The 21273-nt window shown below is 28.9% G+C and overlaps 1 protein-coding gene, 1 long non-coding RNA gene and 1 pseudogene across 2 annotated transcripts; 2 read left to right on the top strand and 1 right to left on the bottom strand.

Moving 5' to 3' along the window:
• On the bottom strand, nt 1–2670 carry LOC130949150 (uncharacterized; annotated as a pseudogene).
• A 10892-nt stretch (nt 2671–13562) lies between these two features.
• Nucleotides 13563–15285, top strand: LOC130949151 (uncharacterized). Its single transcript, XM_057877954.1, has 4 exons — nt 13563–13851; nt 13922–14006; nt 14328–14395; nt 15093–15285. The coding sequence occupies exons 1-4, from the start codon at nt 13676–13678 to the stop codon at nt 15283–15285; spliced, it is 522 nt and encodes a 173-aa protein (XP_057733937.1). The 5' UTR covers nt 13563–13675.
• Nucleotides 15286–15924: 639 nt separating this feature from the next.
• On the top strand, nt 15925–20767 carry LOC130948802 (uncharacterized). Its single transcript, XR_009073270.1, has 5 exons — nt 15925–18093; nt 18622–18708; nt 18963–19049; nt 19303–19382; nt 19999–20767. It is a non-coding gene; the product is annotated as an uncharacterized LOC130948802 (long non-coding RNA).
• Nucleotides 20768–21273: the final 506 nt, after the last annotated feature.

Raw genomic sequence — 21273 nt, forward strand, 5'->3', positions numbered from 1 at the left:
TTAAATCATTGCTTCTAAGTCATGAAAATGGATCATAATAGGAGTGACCATCATGAATTTATGAGCAATTGCTTTGGTTAGTAGAGATAACTGAAAAGATACAACAACCAAGAAAAGTATAGACTTGGAAGAGATATTGTCCTATACTAAAAAAAATGAGGTAAATACCAAATCGATACTCAAAATATTTTGGCGTTGATAAAATGGTACTTGATCTTTGTTATTGATAAAATGATCTCCGAAAAAATTTAAAATTTGATAAAAATGACCAACCGTCAATTGTGTTACCTAAAGTTGAGGTTTAAAGGTGACGTGTCAGTTAACAAATACAATAGTTACAAAATTTAATCACTTTTAATTTTTTATAATTTTAAAAACATCCCAATTTCAATTTTTTAAAAATCCTAATCCCCTTTCTTCTGAAACTGTCATCTTTTCCCCTTCCTTATCATCATCTACCAATTTTCTTTCCCAATTAAATCCTCTTCATTGTTATTCGTCATTGCCTCTACCTTCCTCCTTTTTCTTATTCTTCTAACCAAAGATGCTTCTCTGATACTCAATCCCTTATTCTCAAGACTCAACTCCTTTTTCATTTCTCATTTTTTTCCGCATATGTCATTAGCTCTTCCAAAAGCTTCTCCAACTCGTAGCTCTTCTTCTCCTCTTGATGTTATTGATCACCACTTGACCCACCTACCACCTCCAATGCCAAACCAAAACCAGACCCATACTCAGAATTATCATCAATACAACTCACAAATGGGTCTGCGTTGATGGCACCACCAACACCAATAGCTCATCCATAATTCAGATCGTAACCAAACTCTAAGTTGAGGTTCAGAATCCTTGCTTGGTTGTTCATGTTGCTGTTGCTGTTGTTGTTGTTGTTGTTGTTGTTGTTGTTGTTGTTGTTGACATCACCATATTGATATAGAGGAGGATGATTACTCGATCTTCAAATAGGAGGAGGAGAAAGGTTTGGAATAATGTTGCGAGATTGTTGAATGGAGTGTTTGTCATCCTCGTTGAGGAAGTTCACTTTAGCTTTCTTTCCGCGAATCTTACGAGCTTCTCTGTCATAGGCTCTGGTGGCTTCTTTGGTGGTGTTGAAGGTTTCAAGCCAAACGCGAACACCTTTTCTTGGATCGCGAATTTCCGCCGCCCATTTTTTCTCTTAACACGCTTTGCCAATCGCAAACTGAACCATTGTCTCAAGAACACAGGGTCTTTCATGCGATGCCTCTGCAGAAGATTCCACCCCCTCTGTCGCTGTCACCATCACCACCACAACTATAACCAAAGTCTCGTTAATCACTATCTGATTCCCAAAAATAGCATCGTTAAGAGAAAAAAGAAGAAGAAAAAAAGGAGATTAGAGTTTTAGAAAATGATGATGATTTAGAAAAAAGATGAGAGTTTTATGAAAAAAAAAAGAGGATTAGGGTTTTTAAAAAATTGAAATTAGAGTTTTTTTAAATTATAAAAATTAAAAATGAGTTAATTTTGTATATGATAATTGTTAACTTGACACGTCACCTCTAAATTTTAATTCCAGGTAACTCAATTGGCAGTTGGTTATATTTGTTAAATTTTAAAATTTTTGAGGATCATTTTGTCAATAACAAAAATCAAGTACTATTTTATCAGCATCAAAATATTTTGGATATTAATTTAGTATTTACCTCAAAAAATATAATTCAAATGCTTCAACAAATATTATTGAAGATGGTGGAAATGCTCTTTAGATATCGATCTCATTGGTTGATTCTTTGTGGAGATTCTATTTTAAAATTTTATATTAACTAAATTTATATATTAATATTTTATTTTAGGTGGAATTTTTGAAGATATTATCAAAATTGATTTTGAGGTGGAGATTGTAAAGAAATCAAAATCAATTTTGATTTGTCAATGTATTAAAAATGAATGTCCACAAGTTGAACAAATATTAAAATCAAATTGCACAAATATTAAGTTAAAGAACATAGTAAAATTATCATGAACCAAGTTGCAAGTGTCTAGTTACAAGTGTCATATTATAATATAGTCAAAAAAGTTGACTAATCTTTATATTATGATCATTATGACAACTTGTTTGCAAGTTGTTTGGTTGGATTTTTTTTTGTTTTGCTTCTACAAGAATATTATAAATAAGTAGTTTGATCTTAAGTTTATGCATATATATCATTTTTTTAAGAGTTATGATTCATAATTAGTGAATGCTAGAGAGAAAATTATTAGATTTTTCTTTGTATGTTATGTTTTCACATTTGTTTTGAATACCAAGTTATTAATTACTCTTTGTTTAGAGAAGATTTGTCTTGTATTATTTTGGTATTTTTATTTTGTATTTGAATTAAATATTTATACCATTTAATTTGACATTTTAGATGTAATTAAAACTTAGTTTTGGGTGGAGTATCATAAATTACCATTTTATATTTCTGTGTCAGAGATTTAGTTAGAATAAAATGATTATTCGATTTGATAATTTTATTATATCATATTTTTTTAGTAAAATATTTAGTATTCATTTATGTCAATTATATGAATTTTGCTCTTCTGATCGGATGTTTCATTTTCTAACAGTACCTTATATCTCTCTTTGGCCTCCGCTCCCATCTTTTCTCTTTGTTGGCACAGCATCTTCTCTTGTTGTTGTACCATCTATCTGTTATCGCTCCTTATCTCAATCTTCACTTGTATTTTCTGTCTTAACTCTCCTTGTTAATGCTATATTGCACTATGTATTTTCTCTTAGGCACAACTCACATTTTAAATTTAAAATTTTAAAATTTAAATATTAATTTTTAAATCTTTTAAGAAAATAAAAGTTAACAAAATATTATAATAAAAGATTAACTAATATTTTTTGAGTAAAAATTAATTCTCTATTTTAATGGATAAATCACTTCGAGTCTTGAATGACTACGAAAAAGGGTGCTCAAATATGAACAATTGATGGATGTTATTGGCACGCGCACACACACATATTCTTTTTTATTTTAACATTTATAATTTTTTAAAAAGTATTTAAAATATTTAATTTTGTTTAATTTTATTTTGAATATTTTTTATTTGTGTTAAAATTGTTTTTAAATATTAATTTTATTTAAAACATTAAAAACAAAATTAATAGTATTTAAAAATAATTTTGACACAAATAAAATATATCAAAAATAAAATTAAATAAATTTAAAAAATTAAAAATAAAACTAAATCAAATTAAACATTAAAAATATTTAAAAAAAAACATAAGCATTAGAAATAAAAAATATATTACATTATCCTCTCTCTATATATATACTAGTGTTAAACCCGTGCGATGCACGGGCTTATATTTTAATTTCACATGATAAATAAAAAATAATATTTTATAATTATAAATTTTTCAAGTTTAGTATAACATTATCATTGTCATTATATAATAAACGTATTTAATATGTTATTTTATCTTTATTTAAAGTAAAATACAAATGGAACAGTTTGAAGTCTATAATATTCTTGAGCCATAAGAAAAGAGACCTGAAAAAATAAGAACATATATAACTGTAATAATAGCAAGTTAATTTTACACTAAACTGTATATTATAAGACTAATGAAAATTTATCAACAACCTAGTATTTTACTAACCTCATTAGAAAGGTAATTGGAATATGATGTTGTGCTTCATGTTATACATTTTATTTCAAGTCTGAAAGTATAGTTAATAAATTAGTTATATCTATGACAAATATTTGTATAAAAGTGCAAATCATAACATGTTACTAAAATGAAAATACTATTTTCTTATCTAAATGTTATTAAAAATTTTGTTGAACGCGACATTTGTTGTTGATGAGTTTGGATTACTGTCTTTATTTAGAATTAGAATGTTCAAACCATTGCAACTCTTAATTCTTGACAAAATAACGTAAAGATGCCCATTGATAAACACTGATTTTGGCAAGTAAAGTCCTACATGCGATAATGATTGACCACATAGTGAAATACGTTGGTTTCAATGTTTTTCTCCTCATATATAGTATCCCGTCAACCAATAATGTTTAAGTTGCATTCTAAATATGTTTTAGTTTGTTAACACTATTAGATATCAATAGCATCACAAACAGTTTTCTCAATTGATGACCAAACCTCGTTAATAGCTGCAATGAATTTTCTATCGTCACACAGTAGGCCCATAAAATAGAAAATATCTTGGAAGTTAGGATATGTAATCCCATTAACTATCTTAATAGACTCATATGTTATGCGATTTTTTTGAATAATTAACAAAATTATCATATAGTAGATATCAGATATACCTGGTGGAACATAGTTTAATCTCCCGATAAAATACTCTCTCTTGCGTAGATATCATTCCTTTTCTTCTATTTTATAAACAAATTGATTTGAAAACTCAGCATACGTTAAAGTTTGACATGCTTCAAATTCTTTGTTGGCCTCCCATCCATGTTAAGAACATTGTACCTTTCCCTTTCTCTTAATCAATGATTTTCTCAAGATTGTCATTGTTTTTAAAGATGATATTTTATTTTCTAGGTAAATAAAAGATTAATCTCATAACTGAATATCATAAGCCAAAGTTCTCCATATAGCCTTTCGTGTAGATAAATACCCACAATCATAAAATTATTTGATCTCATTATACATTTTTTTAAATATGTTTTATCTTTTATATTTTTAATATTAACATACCAATAATAACATTTTAAATAAAAAATAAAAAATATCTATTCACCAAAAATAATTTTTTTCTCGACAAATTAAAATCCTTCCAGCACAAAAAAATTTAATATTACAAAAATATTTATAACAAAATAAAATTAAACTAACAATCTAAATAGAGAATACTAAAATAAATAAATTTAAATTTATAGAATAAATCTTGAAATAAATCTAAATAAATAAATTTACATTGAAGTCAATATTAAAATTTTTAAATTTCGTTTTACTCATTTAATACGTGTAAGTATTTATATTAAAAAAACTAATTATAACTTCAAAAATAACAACAAAAAAATTGTAATCATTATATACATATGTATTTTATATTTTTAAAATTAAAAATTAAAAAATTCAAAAATTTTAAACACAATTTATAAATTATATTTTATTAAAGAAATAGTTACAATTTAAAAATTAATAATTAATTAATTATTTTTTTATAAGATAAAACGATGTAAAGTATTTTTTTAAAAGTATGTTTATTTTTTATATTTTTAATATTAACATATTAATAATAATATTTATTTAAATAAAAAGATAGAAAAAATATTTATTTAAAAAAAATAATTTTTAATAAATTAAAATCCTTTAAGTACAAACAAAATTAATATTATAAATTTTTTTTAACAAAATAAAATTAAATTAATAATTTAAATATAAAATACTAAAATAAATAAATTCAAATATATAGACTTACAATGAAGTTAATATTAAAATTCATAGATTTTATTTTACTCATCTATTATGTGTAAGTGTTTATATTTAAAAAATAATAATTGATTATCCATCATCGATTTCTCTTAGCAAATTCATGAATCAAGTCATAAGAGCTCTCTTAACTGAGACATGTATTTTTTTTAATTTTTTAAAAATTTAATTATGGGAAAATAACTTAAAATTAAAAAATAACAACTTAAACAAATAATAATAATTTATGATTTAAAAGAATAATTTATAAATAACTTAAAATTTAAAAAAATAACAAACTAAGCAAAATAACTTAAAATTTAAAAAATAACAACCTAAGCAAAATAACTTAAAGAAATAACTAAGTTTAAAAAATAACAACCTCTTTTAAAGATGACGTTTTGTTTCTGTTTTCAAATTTAAGCTCTTATTATTTTATTTTCGAACTTGTTTTTTACTATTACTTGCTTTTTGTTGTTTTGTTATTACTTTTAAATTGTTGATTATTTCATTATTAAACAACCGTCTTAATTTTAAAATAATTTATAAATAACTTTGTTTAAATTAGTTCAATAATATTGAGATTTAAATATCTAACTACCTTGTTAATAAATTTGAAAATTAAATCTTTATTGATATCTAACGATCTAACCAAATAATTTATTAATTTTTTTAAAATTTGTTTAATAATATTAAGATTTAAATATCTAACTACCTTACTAATAAACTCAAAAACTAAATCCTTATTATTATCAAACAATTTAACCAAATAATCTATTAATTTATAAATAAAATTACAAAAATTTCTAATAACCATATTTAAGAAAATAATCTCGAAATCCAACATATGAGCGTCACGTCAGCAAAAAGTCTCCTCATTTGTATTCGGTCTAGAGAAAATATTATTTTAAATTTAAAAAGTAACAATTTAAGCAAATAATAAATTATAATTTATAAATAATATTTTAAAAATTTTAGTGATAACACCTGAGCAAATTATTAGTTCAACAATATTCAACAATATAACATTTTTCAACACTTCAGATTTACCATTGGCCGTAATTTCATTGGAGAATTCAAGCAACAAATTCTGTACTTTTACCACGTTAAATTAAAGACTTCTTTCTAACTTTTGATTTTATCTCACTAATATTTTTTGAATAAAATTAAGATCTAATTTTGAGAGAACAAACAAACAAAAAATTTATTTTTTGAACAAATACCTTAACTCCTGCTACTTTCTCCCCTTTAATGATTGAGGTTACCTTTGAAATTGGAAACAAACTACCGGTGTAGTCAACATCCTAAAATTATAATTAATTATTAATTATTATTTATAAATTAGATACTATTAATGATCAAAGAAGCAAAAAATAAACTGATTTTTAATAAAAAGTACACTTATAATTATACTCACAATTTGAATAGGGTGAGCATCTTTGAATTTATTTATGAGATCCACATTATCAGTCATCTTAACTTTATAAGAAGGTGAAAAATGTGGATTATCAGATATTTGAACTTCAACGATGAAGATAAATGTCTTATCAATTAGGTTGAGAAAAAGTGTAGGTGTATCCGATAGATCTCCTTTCTGCAGGGTATTATATAATATATTAATAATAAATAATATAAAAATTACCATTAAAAATATCTTCACTAATGTTTTTAGAAATAAATATTGGTTAGAACTTACTAATAGGAGTGGATCAAGTATTTCTACACAGCTCTTTCCAAGAACTTGTTTTGCCTCATTGTCAAAGACTACAAAACATGCAAAATAAAATAAAATAGAATTGATGAACAAAAATCAAAGAACGATTAGGTGGGAATAAATAAATAAATTTAAAATATAAATAATATAAATTTAAAATAAAATAGAAAAATATTAGTAAAAAACTCACGTCATCGAGCCAAACCATCTCAATTGAGTATGACAATGGAGAATTTTCGTAACTTAATAGTGTTTATAACCGTATCACTCGTATACGTACACACAAATTGTTGACGATAGGATTGATATATGTAATTTTGTGAATACCGGTCATTGGAACCAGTAGAGAGATTTTGAATATATGTAAAGAAAAGGGATTGATGTACTTTAAATTGTGGTATTTTACATCTCTCATAACTTATACTTTTATAGTTAACTCATAACTAAAATTTTTTAAATTTGATTGACTTTAATTTAAATTTAAATTAAAGTCAATCAAATTTGAAATTTAAAAAATAACAACCTAAATAAAATAACCCAAACAAATAAAATAATTTAAAATTTAAAAAATAACAACCTAAGTAAAACAATCCAAACAAATAATTTAAAATTTGAAAATAACAACATAAGCAAATAATAATTTATAATTTATAATTTATAAATATAAATCTAAAAATTTCTAGTGATGACACCTAAGCAAATAAACTCTCAGAATCAACGTATGAGCGCCACGTCAGCATATGAGCTCCCCATTTGTATTCTATATTTGTATTCTATATATATATATATATATATATATATATATATATATATATATATATATATATATATATATATATATATATATATATATATATATATATCATTTAGCAAAATTTTCATAGCTTACAACAAGATTGGCCCACATTTTTATAAGATACCTTTTAAATTTGGTGAATTCTACCCAACCCCTTCTAAATCAACATGTAAATTACCCTTTATGATGTGGTACATTTTAATTGGATATTTAGTTTTAATTTGAGTTAATTTAACCCAATAAGAATTAACATCTTAACTAAAGTAGAGTCATTTTGTAATTAAATATTTTTTAAGATAGATAATTATATAATTTTTGTAAATATTAAAAAGTAAATTTATATGTTTTTTACCAAATCAATATTAATTTGATTCGTTCCACCCTTCCATTGAAGAACACCTCCCTTGTGAGTGAAGAACATTTCCTCCCTTCTACTGTTTCTTCCTACTCAAATTCGTTCCTGCTAAGCTTCGCTTTCGCCTTTTTAATTTTTTTCATTTTAGTTATTTTAGAAAATTTATACATGTATTTGATTGGAACGCAATTTATACACCTTCAATGGTAGATTTTCGGTTAAACAAGTTTTATGGGATAGAACTAGATATTTAGCTTCTATACCGTGCAAAGACTAGCATTTTTTTAGAGGACTTCCCTGCGTAGATATATTGTGAGATGGAAAGGCTATGATTCACTAGTTGTTTTGTCTTTTCTCTTTTTTTTTTTTCCTTTTATAAGACAGGCCTGTTATCCTCCTATTTTGTGCCATTCTTACCATATTAATGATACATTTCTTTCCAAGTCTCATATAATTTCTTATCACAAATGCTTACAATTCTAAAATATGACTAGCCAAGAGTGGACCAAAAAATTGAAGTTTACGAACTTAGATTGATAGGATTCATTAAAGCTAGACATCAAATATTCACTCATTGAAAGTACAGCAGGTCCTAGAGTTGGTTCTGTTGCTTCTACTGCATCAACTAATACCTTCCCTGAATTAAGGTTCTCTGGAAGTATGATTTAGAGAAGAAACAAAGATTATATTTTTAATATTTTAGTAAATTATACAATTATTCATTTTGGGCTATAATTTAATTTAAAAATAATTAATTATAATTAACATAATAACCAATTAAAAACTAATATGTCACAAAAAATAATTTACATGTTATTATAAAAAAGATACAAAAGATACAGTAGAATTTAAATTTAAATTTTTTATGCTTGCATTGTGACCGTCTTTAAAGAGCATTTTATTTGATTTTATAATTATATCACTTAGACCAATCACACATTAATGGCACCATGATCGCTCATCCGACCCACTTAATTATAATGTCAATCATTATAATTTATTTTTGACTTTTTGCATTCTTTTGCATGCTTACGCCCTTTGCCCAATTTTAAAGGAGTGGCACTTTCTTAGAAGCTAATTATGCCGATATGGCCAATGTTTTATTCACCAATCACCATCATCCAAGTCAAAACGTTTTCTACATGAAGGTGCGTGTGACAGCACCTCCAAAACTATGAATTGAGCTTTTTACACAAATCTGGTTACACGATCTTAAAATATATTTAATAATATTTAGAAATATTTATAATTATTTATTTTTAATTTTTGTTACAAATAATACTAATAATCTAATACGCTTAAAAAAAAGCAATATAGCACTCACTCATTGTATTTTAAAATCTAAGTTTTAAATTTTAAATCCTAAATTCTAAATTTTAATTATAAATTTTAAATTCTAAAATTTTAAATTTTAAATCAAAATTATTAATATAAAATATAATAAATAAAGAATTAATATTTGTTTAATTAAAAAATACAGCATTTGTTTAGCTAATAAAAAATATTTAACGATGAGCCTATAATATTATAACTAAAGTATTAAATATTTGTTATCAGCATGCACCAATCTTTGCTTGTCCAATAGGCTTGTGAATCTCCACCACTTTATAAGCATATCCCCATTGTTAAGGATAGGTAGAAATTCGGTATTGAAAATATATTAGGTTCAGTTGGTCGTTGGAGAGAATCTAAGGATGAAAAGGACAGCTTTGTTGGCGCATATTATTGAATTTTAATATTTTATAATAAGTAGTCTTGTAGTGATGATAAAACCTCTTGATAATATGTTTTTTCTTCTACGTTTTTAAATAAAACAAAAATTTAACAAAATACAATATATATATATATATATATATATATATATATATATATATATAAATTTAATTATCAAATCAATTACTATATAATTATGTATTTTTAGACATATATAAATACAATACAAAATCAACCACTAATGACTAAACAAATGTGTCACCTACCAAATATAACAACCCAAACACCTCTATCCCATTTCACTCTACAAAGTAGGTAACAACACTCACGCAACATTCATGTAAATCTCAATGAAAACCCCGTAGATATTCTCATTTCATTATGTTCTCTATCCTCACATTTTGCTTTCTTCGATTAAATATTTTATAAAAACCAGTAATTTACATATTTTTAGTCATTATTATATTTTTTAATTTAATTTAAAACTTTTAATTCTTGAATCACTAAATCAGATAAAATTAGAATGTATTTGTTTGCTGTGATCATTAGAATTAGAAATTTAAATTTTATAAATTTTCATGAACAATAATGTTCAAAGAACAAACTAACTACTAATATAATTAATTAATTATTATAATACTACTTAGACTAATTTTTATATTAATAAATTGAAGCAAAAATAAAATAAAAATTCTAACATCTTTTAATCAACGATGTAATTTTTTTTATCAATCCACTCAAGTTAGTTTTATTTTGATTATCATGCATCCTCTTATCAATGCATGAAGTTTTTTTAATGCTAAGATCTTACTCTTCTTATTGTGTACTTTGTAGCCAAAATTTAAAAAAAAAATTCATTCAACTAACAATCAAAATCTTTCCTTGGATGTAATAGAAGATTACTTGGGAATCATAATAGATCATTTCCTTTCTCTGAACTAAATAACATTTTCTTTTTACCTATTTTCTTAGTTTTTCTAATCAACCCAAGAAGATAGCTTCCGAGAAAAGGTCTACTTAGGTAACAAACAAGTTAATAAAAAAAAAAAAAGTCACTTCTCCATATTTTTTTTAGTGACTATCTCCGTATTAGTTTATATCTGCTCTTTAAAATTTTCAAATACCTTCATAGCTTCTCTAACCATTAGCTCTCTTTTTAAAATAAATAAATAAAATTTATTTTTTATTTTAAATATGTATTTATTCACTTTTTTTTATTAGTTGAATGCAACAACAATAATAATGGCACTATTAGTATTAGCAACTCCAAGAACCGGAAAGAGGTAATGTACCTCATACAATGAACCAATCAGAAAGTAATTATATAGTTGGGTTAAAACTGGATTTAATTTGCTGAGCACATAAATCATAATATAGTTGCTTGTATTATTCGTGCATGGGACTCTGTCTAATCGCTATCCTTAGATGTGTTTTATGTGTATCGTAGAAAAAGCATAAAATAAAAAAATATGATAGAACCTGTGTTCTGAACCAAAAAACATATGTAACATAAAGATTGTGAGGCTGATAGAACTAGAACTATAGGAAATTGAGATCAATCAAGTCAAGTACCCCAAGTCATCATAGTTTATTCCATTTGGGGCAAAGTCATCCAAGCCCACTCCATTTGGAGTGTTTTCAGACTCGAGGTCTTCCAAACTCTCAAAAAACTTATTCAAGATCAAGATTATTGTCAAAGAGTTTGATTGCATTGAAAATTAACATTAATAGTTATATTTTTAATAAGATGATGGTATTAACAGATACTGATACTAATGTCATGAAGCTCAATAAATTGATGATTCTATAAAATTAATGGATTGAGAAACTCAAGTTTTTTAAGGGCAGATATAGATGCAATTGATACAGAGATTCTTTCTAAACTATTGATGACACGTGGTTGTAATGACTTCATAATGATGCATGTTGTTCTGTTTTATCTAAAGCAATCGTTGCTTAGCTTTATAATCTTAGTGTTAAAAGCGATAATAATTAATAAACAGAGATATTTTAGATATAACAGAATTTAAAGGTAAATGACTTTTATAAACCAAAGAAAAACCAATTTTATGTATATTCTCTAAATCCAAAAACGTTATGCAGATATCTCATTGCAGGTTTTAATGTAAATTAAATTCATTAAATTTGAATTAGGCTTCATAGCACTAAATTAAATCTACTTGATTTAAATTACTTGGTTTAGAGTTCACACGTAAATCGAATTAAATGAATTTGAATTAGGCTAAATACTACTAAATTGAATCAACGAGTTTCGATTGATTTATACCGTCACTACTAAATCGACTCAACAAGTTTCGATTTAGCTCTCTTAGTAAATCGAATGGACTGGAATTTGATTCAAATTTTGCCCATAGTAAATCGAAACAAGCAGTTTTGATTTATCACCATACTAAATCAAATGAAATGACTTCAACTTAGTACCATTGAGAGTCTCTAGTAAATCGATGCTAACATTAGACCTATATATAGAATTCGAATTCAATTGATTCGAATTACAATTCAGAATTCCTAACGCCAATAATCCCCACGACAAACTACCTTCCTCAAAAACTTTTGTAAAAAACTCCAACAAAATTCAAATTTGAACACATGGAAGACGATCCAAATCGTATCTATCGATTAGATGGAGTCGCGCATATTACTGGTGCCTTCCATGCAGAGGTTAGTGATTGAAAATTTTTGTTTTCAACATAATTTATTTAGTCATGCTAGTAATGTTAACATGCTTCTTGGAGTAGTTGTTTAGCGTCCTTAGTTAGAAATTAGAAAATTAATTTTTCAATATAATTACTGGTTAGAAGTAATAAGCTATTAGTTTGTTAGATTTTAAGAACTTGAAATGGTACTTAAAAATGTTAGTTAGCATAATAATTGTAGGCTTTGTTAGACTTTTAAGTTATTAGTTTTATATTCAGCGAGAAATAGTTTAGGATTAGGATTCACTTTAACCGAACTGTTGCACTTGATACCAAACTTCTAGAGAACTGTGATATGTTTTATACGTTAAGGGGAATTTTTTTTAGAGTAGTCACGTACTTACACTACAAGAAAGTTTCAATAGCGACCGATTTTAGTGACCGAAAAAAATGGTTGCTAATAGCGACTAATTTAACGACCGATAATAGGATTTCAAGGATCAGAAAAATGTTGGTCGCTAAATTACAATCAGCGACCGATATTAGTGACCAAAGAATTTAGTCACTAATAATGACCAATTTAGTGACCGATAAAACTTTTATACAAGTAACATAAAGTTGGTCGCTAAAATCGGTCGCTATTTTTTAACTTAGCAACTGAATTAGCAACTGAAATGAAGAAATAACGTTTGAGATTGTTGGTCACAAAATCGATCGCTACTTTTTAATTTAGCGACTAATTTTACAACTAATAAAAAAATAAGCTAAAAAAATTGGTCGCTAACTCAGTCGCAAAGCTAGTGGTCGCTAAATCGGTTGCTAATCATTAAGATAGCGACCGATTTAACGACCATGGTATAATAGCGTTATAACTAATCGATCGCTAATTTAAAATATTTACTGAATTACTCTAATCCTCACTAAACCTAACTCACCCTCACCAGTCACCATTCTCACCTTCTCAAACAGTTACTGAGCTACACTTCTTCCCCTTAAACAGTCGTCGTCTTCTCCAATCTCGATGCCGTCACCATCGTCTTCTAGACTCGCAGCCACCATCGTCATCTTCTCTAGCTTCGGCGCCGTTGCCGTTGTCTTTTGGACTCAACATCTCGTGGTGCTTTCTCTCACTTCTACAGCGACAAAGGTAGGGTTCTTAGCAAAGAGGAGCAGGCCAAAGAGAACGTCTACATCAAGGTATCTCTCCCCTTCCCTTTCTCCTTCTCCTTCTTCAAATCCCGATTCTGATGATTTTTTTTATGTGCAGAAATAGGAGAGAGAGAGGTCAGAGAAACAGAAGCAGCAAGCTGAAAAGGAAAAGGCAGAGATGGACAAAAACTGCTTATGACAAGGTATTTGATTTTTATTCTTGTCATCGGTGTTTTAGGGTTTCAATTTCGCTATTCTAATATCTAAACATCAACCCTGTGTTTTCACGATTGGATAAATTTCTTCTCACTGAATTCATAATTTAGGGTTTAAATCTATAAATTAAGACATTGGCCTCTGAAAGACATTTTAGATCTTAGAATTAAATCAAGCATTGTATGGTTTGCATTCCAATTCGTGAATCTTCGGTCAAAAAGTTCAATGACTGTTGGTATATCAGATTCAACACTCCAATCTCTAGATTCTTTTCAAATGTTTTCCTGATTTTCCTCGTTCTTCTTCAGTTTGAAGACTTCGTGATCTGCTTGCAAAATACAGTTCATCTTATCTTGTTTTCAATGATGATATCTAGGTAGCAAATGTTAATGCAGTTGTTTATTCTAATTTGAGGTTACTTAATTACTAATCTTTTTGGTTTATATTCAGGGCACAACATATGTGGTATTAGCAGGATTGCTTGCTTCCTTAAAATTAGTTAGGGAAACTTAGCTGACCATACCTTCTTACTTTTGGGTGCTGGAAGGTTAGTGTCTTGGAAAATTTTGATTTTTCTCTCTATGTAGAATGCATTTACATTAAATTCAGCTCGCATTAATGTTGTGAGATATTTCAAATACTTGTTTATATTTGGTTTATACTACAAATGATATACATGGGATCTCATTCTTTTGTTAGATAATCTCATTCTCATTTGTGAATACTTGAAGATCTTGTCCATGTCGATGCAATGTGGTTTGTCCATAAGAGTGAGCTCGTTTCGTTGCCCTTTTTGTACTTCATCTAATTATAACTTTTGTCTTGGTATATCTAGAGACAATAAGTTTCTACTTAATATATGTCACTGTTTTGTGCCATAGTTTACTTAAAAAAATTATGTTTTTTCCCTCTTCACTTTTTTATTTTATACATCTCTTTTCACCAAACTGCATCTCGTAATTTGATAGTACATCAAACACAAACTTGGTTTGCTGAAGATAAATATTTTGGATCTAATCTTTGATGTTCAATCAGGCTTTTTTTCACAATTTAGCTCCACTTCTCTATTTCAGGTTCAATCTTTCTTTCCAAGAAAGCATTGATGACAATGATGATTCTGATGAAGGGAAATATGAAAACGGAAGGCCCTGCTTTTCTGAAATAGAAAGAAGTGCTGGTTTTTTAGACAAGGAACTTGCTGCTAGTGGCTTTAATGATTTTCTTGTTCTATATAGGAAGGGGAAATTATGGAAGCATTTTCTTTAAATGAAAAATGCAAGATGTTTTCCCTTTTTATTTTTCATTTGTGAAATTGCTTCTGTAAACCCTGCTAAAATTAGTAAATAATTAGTTAATAAATCAAATTTTAATTAAAAAAATTAGAAATGTAAATCTAATATTAAAATAGGATAGAGTTCTTCAAAACGAGAATTTTGACACTAATTTCGAAGAATTTGACCCAAGATAGGGTCGGACGGGCCAAACCGGTTGAACCGGACCCAAAATGAGCCCAAGGTCAAATCGAGCCTATCCATTAAGTGAGGACCCAGCTTCCTCTTTCCATTCTCTTCTTCATTCACGCTGGGAAACACTCACAGAGGGAAGAACTTGTGGTAAAACTCCAAACCCTCATCATGATTTAAATCCACCATAACTTCTTCATCTGAGCTCCGATCACCGAACCGCTTGCGGCTATGCGTCCAGTGCGTCAAGCTCTACAATTCTATTGGAACAATTTCTTAGGTAAGTTACTCTAACACTCCAGCCTCTCCTTTCCTCCAATTTTCAAAAATTTATGAGTGGTGTTGAATTTCTTTACTCTTTGATGTATTAGGATCCAATTAGCTTGAGGAACACGTTCACTCTTGCTTATACATAGCTTGGGTATGGTGAGAAAACCATAACTCTACCTAAGTTCTGATTTTGTGCAACAGATATTGAGTTTGGATATATATATATATATGTGTTGTATATTTGTATTAGGTAGTGTGCATGTAATTGGAACTTGAAATTGTGGACATTGGAGGCCTTGGATTGGTGTCAATTCTTGGTGATTTTGTGAATTGTGGAGCTGTTTGTGTGTGGGTTAAGTGTTGCCTTGGACCAAACACGGAAATCGGTCGATGTATGGTTTAGGTTTTGTGTATTTAAAATATCATGTTCTGAGAAAACTTAGGCTAGAGAACTATAGGATAAGTTGAAGTGGTTGAATATATTGAATGATTAGTCTCTATGATGTTGATTGATAATTTGAGTTGAGCATATGTTGATGAACATGGTCATGGTGAATCTATGATGTTTTCTTGGTGCTTGGTTGTAGTTGAGAAATTGATAAGGTGGGTTAAATATGTACATATGTATGCTATTATAATGATGATGTTAATATTGATGGAGGTGGGAACTTAGTATGTGATTTGGTGAAAAGTAAAGTTTGAAGAGTTTGTGATTTGATGAATAGGTGGTGGACTTGTATTGAAATGCTATATATGTATTGGTGCTGATTATTTGGGACAAGAAGTAGGTATGGTAAATTGAATTTTAAAGAAAATGGAGGTTTGAGGTTTTGAACGAAAACTTGATTTTTTTGAACTTTGGTAGTCCGTAACTCGAACCTCAAATTTTGGATGAAGATGAGATTTGTTTCAAATCAAAGAGGGTTTTATAAGCTTGAGAACAATATAAATTTTGTGGAAAATTGAATCCTGTAGAGGAAGTTATGGACACCAAAAATCTAGTGTAAAAACTAAAAATTTTTAAAATACAGCTGAACCAGAATTTCTGGTGTGTGCCTACGCACACTGAGGTGCGCACGCACCCAGCAGTAACAACAACTTCACTTGTGCGTACGCACGCCTTTGTCCGCACACACACCTGGTGTTTTACAGAAAATGTGCGTACGCACGGCATGGTACGCACGCACACACCGGGGTATGCTTTCTGTTGGTGGCGCTCGCATAGGTGAGGCACACGCACACTAAGTAGTTCCTGGCAACTATGCGCACACACTCTATTTTTTCAACACTTGTATTTTTATGATTCAAACATGGTTTCGAACCTCTAAACCTCTATTTTATCTTTTTAACCCTAGATCTTATTAATAAGCTTAGTAATTAGTTGAGGCTAGGAAATTGAGGTAACTTGAGGATGAAGAAAAGGGTAAACGTGATGAATTATAAGAGAATAATGTGAAAGCTAAATGAATACATGTCGCTATGGCTAAGATGAATGATTATATGATGAACGTTGATGGTTTGAATATTATGTGGCCTATGAATTTAATGATATCTGAAATACGAGTTTCCCTGGGTAACCGAACCATGGCTTGCCACCACGTGTTTCAGGTTGAAACTCGATACTCTGTTGACCCTACGTCGTAAGGGTGACCGAGCACCTATAAATTCCCAGGAATGGATTCCCCCATTGAGTGAGTTATAAAGGAATGAATGAATATATGAATTATGAATGAATTAGAAAATCTATGCATAGACTCATGGGTAGCGCGACGAGAGACAGTCTAAGGTTTTCAGACTTGTCGGGTTGGCTGGATAACCGATAGATGAGCCTCATCAGTCATACTATCATAGGACAGGCATACATCATGTGCATTCTGTTCACTTTGTCTGCTTTGCATTACTTGGGATTGTTTAACTAAATATATAATATGCTAATTGTTATATTTGCTACCTGCACTACCTGTTTTCTACTTGTGCTTGAAAATGTTTGGTTGTCTGTCTCTGCTAAACCACTGGTGATGGAGGAGCAGAGGAAAGGTGGAACGGGTTGATGATAAGGTTAGGGTTAAGTAGATAAGTCTTGAATTCCGTAGGACACCTACCTCTTTATGGCTTATGTGTAGAATCTAAGCTTCATAACTGAGTGTTGGCGTTCTAGGATTGCCTCTGACATTCCCAGGACCTTATATATTATATGTGTGGCACCTTTACCATGCTGAGAACCCCGGTTCTCACCCTATACTGTGTTGTTGTTTTCAGATGCAGGTCGAGAGGCTCCTCGCTAGGCGTCTGGATTTCCTGAAGCGGAGTAGTCCCTGAGTTCTTTTGATTATCAGTTTATGTATGAACTTAGCTTTCTCTCCAAGAAACTTGCTTTTGTCCTTCATAGAGGTTAAAGGAGAGTTAAGGTTTTATTTCTGCATTTTGGGTATTTTGGGATACTTGTATATGTATGTAAATATTCTCCAGCCAGCATTGGCTTCGCAGACTGAGTCAGGAGCTAGTTATGCTGTATTCTTGGCTATCTATCCACTCTTTCACTTATTCATATCTATTATCTTTAGGTTTCTTAGCCCGCAAGTAATTCCGTTTCCTGAGTGTTGCGCTTTTTATTTTGCGATTTTACTTTACCCGTTTTTCAAGGCTCCTAGTATATTATATTTTCCCACCAGTTTACGTATGTATTTTATGATTATAGGTCTGTAACATCACACTACCTCTGTTCTACGACTTAAACGTAAAGCTCTGTGTAGTAGGATGTTACAGCTTCCATACTGGTGGATTGACTTTTCCTATTTTATTTATACGAATGAGTGTCAATTTGTCAAGCTTTTGATTGTTCCTTAATGCTCTTCAAATTTATGTGAAGTTCATTGAAGGTGGAGCAGAGGCTGAAACAAATTCAGATAGTGAAGTTGACTCAGTGGAAGACCTGAATGAATCAATCCTTCTTCAGGTATATAAAAAGGATAATTTTGACATAATAGATGGTGAAAAGTAGATATGTGTCAACTTCTCAATATGCTAACTATATTATGGAAATTAAATTTGAATAATGAATACATCTAATATTTAGTACAGAGACAGTCGAGCAGCTTGCCTGTGTTTTTTCTGCTTATCTCTGTTGTTCATTTCTGCGTTTTTCAATGTTGATATAAGATTGTTGCTTTATTCGTACAAAGTGACACCATGCTTTGGTTAAATAACCAGAATGAAGAACATGAAAACAAAGGAAAAGATGAGAGCTGTGAAGCTGCTGAAAGCGGTGCATCTGAAAGAGAAGATGCACCTGACGAGGTAATGGTTAGCTTCTGGTTCTTTTTTCTTCTGCAAAAAAACCTTGAATATAGTTAGCTCCACATTTATCTAGAAGTTAGTTTAGTTAGTGGCAAGAATAGAAGATTGAGATCTCTCTTTGCACATAGCAAAATCTTGAAACTTCTTCTCTATTTTCTATTCACTCCTCACACATAAGCTCTGTTTTAATTTAGTAATTTATGTATTTGGTATTTAGTGATTTTGTGTCTTGCATGTCTTTGTTTAATAACAGAGATTGCTAACTGTAATAGATGAGCTTGAAGTATTGTGACCTGAATTTAAACTCCCTGGAAACAAATTGAACAATTGGAGGTAAATCCTAGCTGTAATAGCTGTAATATTATTCTACTCTCTTGCTCCTTGGGGCCGTTGCTTCTTTGCTATGCTCTCTCTTGTTTGTGGTTCTGCTAGGAGAAACCTTGAAGGCATGCTTATAATTTTATGGTCCTAGTGCAACTTTTTATCAGGACTCTTCTGGTTTTTCATTGTCATTTTTATGCTTCTTTGCTTTGCTCTCTCTTGAAGGCATGCTTATAATTATGTAACATGTTAATGTTTGTTCTTCATTTCACTGGAATTAATAGTCTAGCTTTTTTTGTCTAGTATCTCTATGAAACTCAGTCACTTGAAAATATTACCAAGCTGTCCCACTTTTTGGGAAAGTTTTTTTAACCTTCCATCATCTATTTATTAGTTGAACCACTGGCTGTCTATTGGCTTTCAGTTTATTTTTATATCGTTTTCAAATATTTAATATACTTTTCATTGTTTTAATAGTATTTAGAATATTAGTTTTACTATTATGTTAATATATATTGTTATATTGTTTAACCTAATAGGTACTTGTTCATCAAGAGAGTGGCTTGCACTTAAAATTTTATTTTCTCCTTTTGCCTTTTATTATTTTACCTATTTTTTATTGGAGCAGTACCTAGTGAAGTGGGCTTCACCCAGGCTTCACAATGGCAGGCCAATTGAGGAGCAGCATTTTCAGCTTTATAGGCCACTTCTACACTATATGAAAGTAAAAAAGAAAAATTAAGGTCAAGGGTAACTGTGATTGAATACATTTATTCATAGGGTTAGTGTTTCTTAGCACACTTTTAATTTAAGTCTAATCACTATATATTATTATGAAAAGTATGAATTCACTGAATTATAAAACTCTCACATTCAATATGCTTATCAGTATTATAAAAAATAAGCAAGAATTAACATCAACCACCAACTGAAGCAAACAAGAAGCATGAATGAAATCTGAGGCAAGCTATGATACCAGAATTCTTGATCTAGAATATAGTTTTGTTAGGTGAAGATGCTGAAACTGAAAGATGAACCGAGACTGAGGTGCTCTGCATGAAACTCTACCACATACGGAAGATACATAGCATAGGGAAGAAGAAGATGAAGAGTGAAATTAGCAGAGTGTTGCAAGAGCCAGTGTAAGATAAAATATTTTCAAGAAGTCAAAATTTAACTTTGATTTGTCAATGTGTTATCAAAATTGATTTTGAGGTGGAAATTGTAAAGAAGTCAAAATTAATTTTGATTTAATATATTAAAAATGAATGTCCACAAGTTGAACAAATATTAAAATCAAATTGCACAAATATTAAGTTAAAAAACATAGTAGAATTATCATGAACCAAGTTGCAAGTGTCTAGTTACAAGTGTCATATTATAATATAGTTAAAAAAGTTGACTAATCTTTATATTATGATCATTATGACAACTTGTTTGCAAGTTGTTTGGTTGGATTTTTTTGTTTTGCTTCTACAATAATATTATAAATAAGTAGTTTGGTCTTAAGTTTATGCATGTATATCATTTTTTTTAAGAGTTATGATTCATAATTAGTGAATGCTAGAGAGAAAATTATTAGATTTTTCTTTGTATATTATGTTTTCACATTTGTTTTGAGTACCAAGTTATTAATTACTCTTTGTTTAGAGAAGATTTGTCTTGTATTATTTTGGTATTTTTACTTTGTATTTGACACTATAAGAAATAAGGGGTTTAGCCACGAAAAAAATTGTGACTAAACTCTAAGATAACCGTAGCAACTATATATTGGCCACGAAAGAATATTTGTGGCTAATCGGGGGGTTACATTTTTAATTTGCCACGATTTTAGCGTTATTAGCCACAATTTTAAACATCGTGGAGACCTTCAAAGAGCCACGATTTGTATATCATTGTCCAC

Source organism: Arachis stenosperma, chromosome 9 (assembly GCF_014773155.1).
Source record: "Arachis stenosperma cultivar V10309 chromosome 9, arast.V10309.gnm1.PFL2, whole genome shotgun sequence".
NCBI lineage: Eukaryota > Viridiplantae > Streptophyta > Magnoliopsida > Fabales > Fabaceae > Arachis > Arachis stenosperma.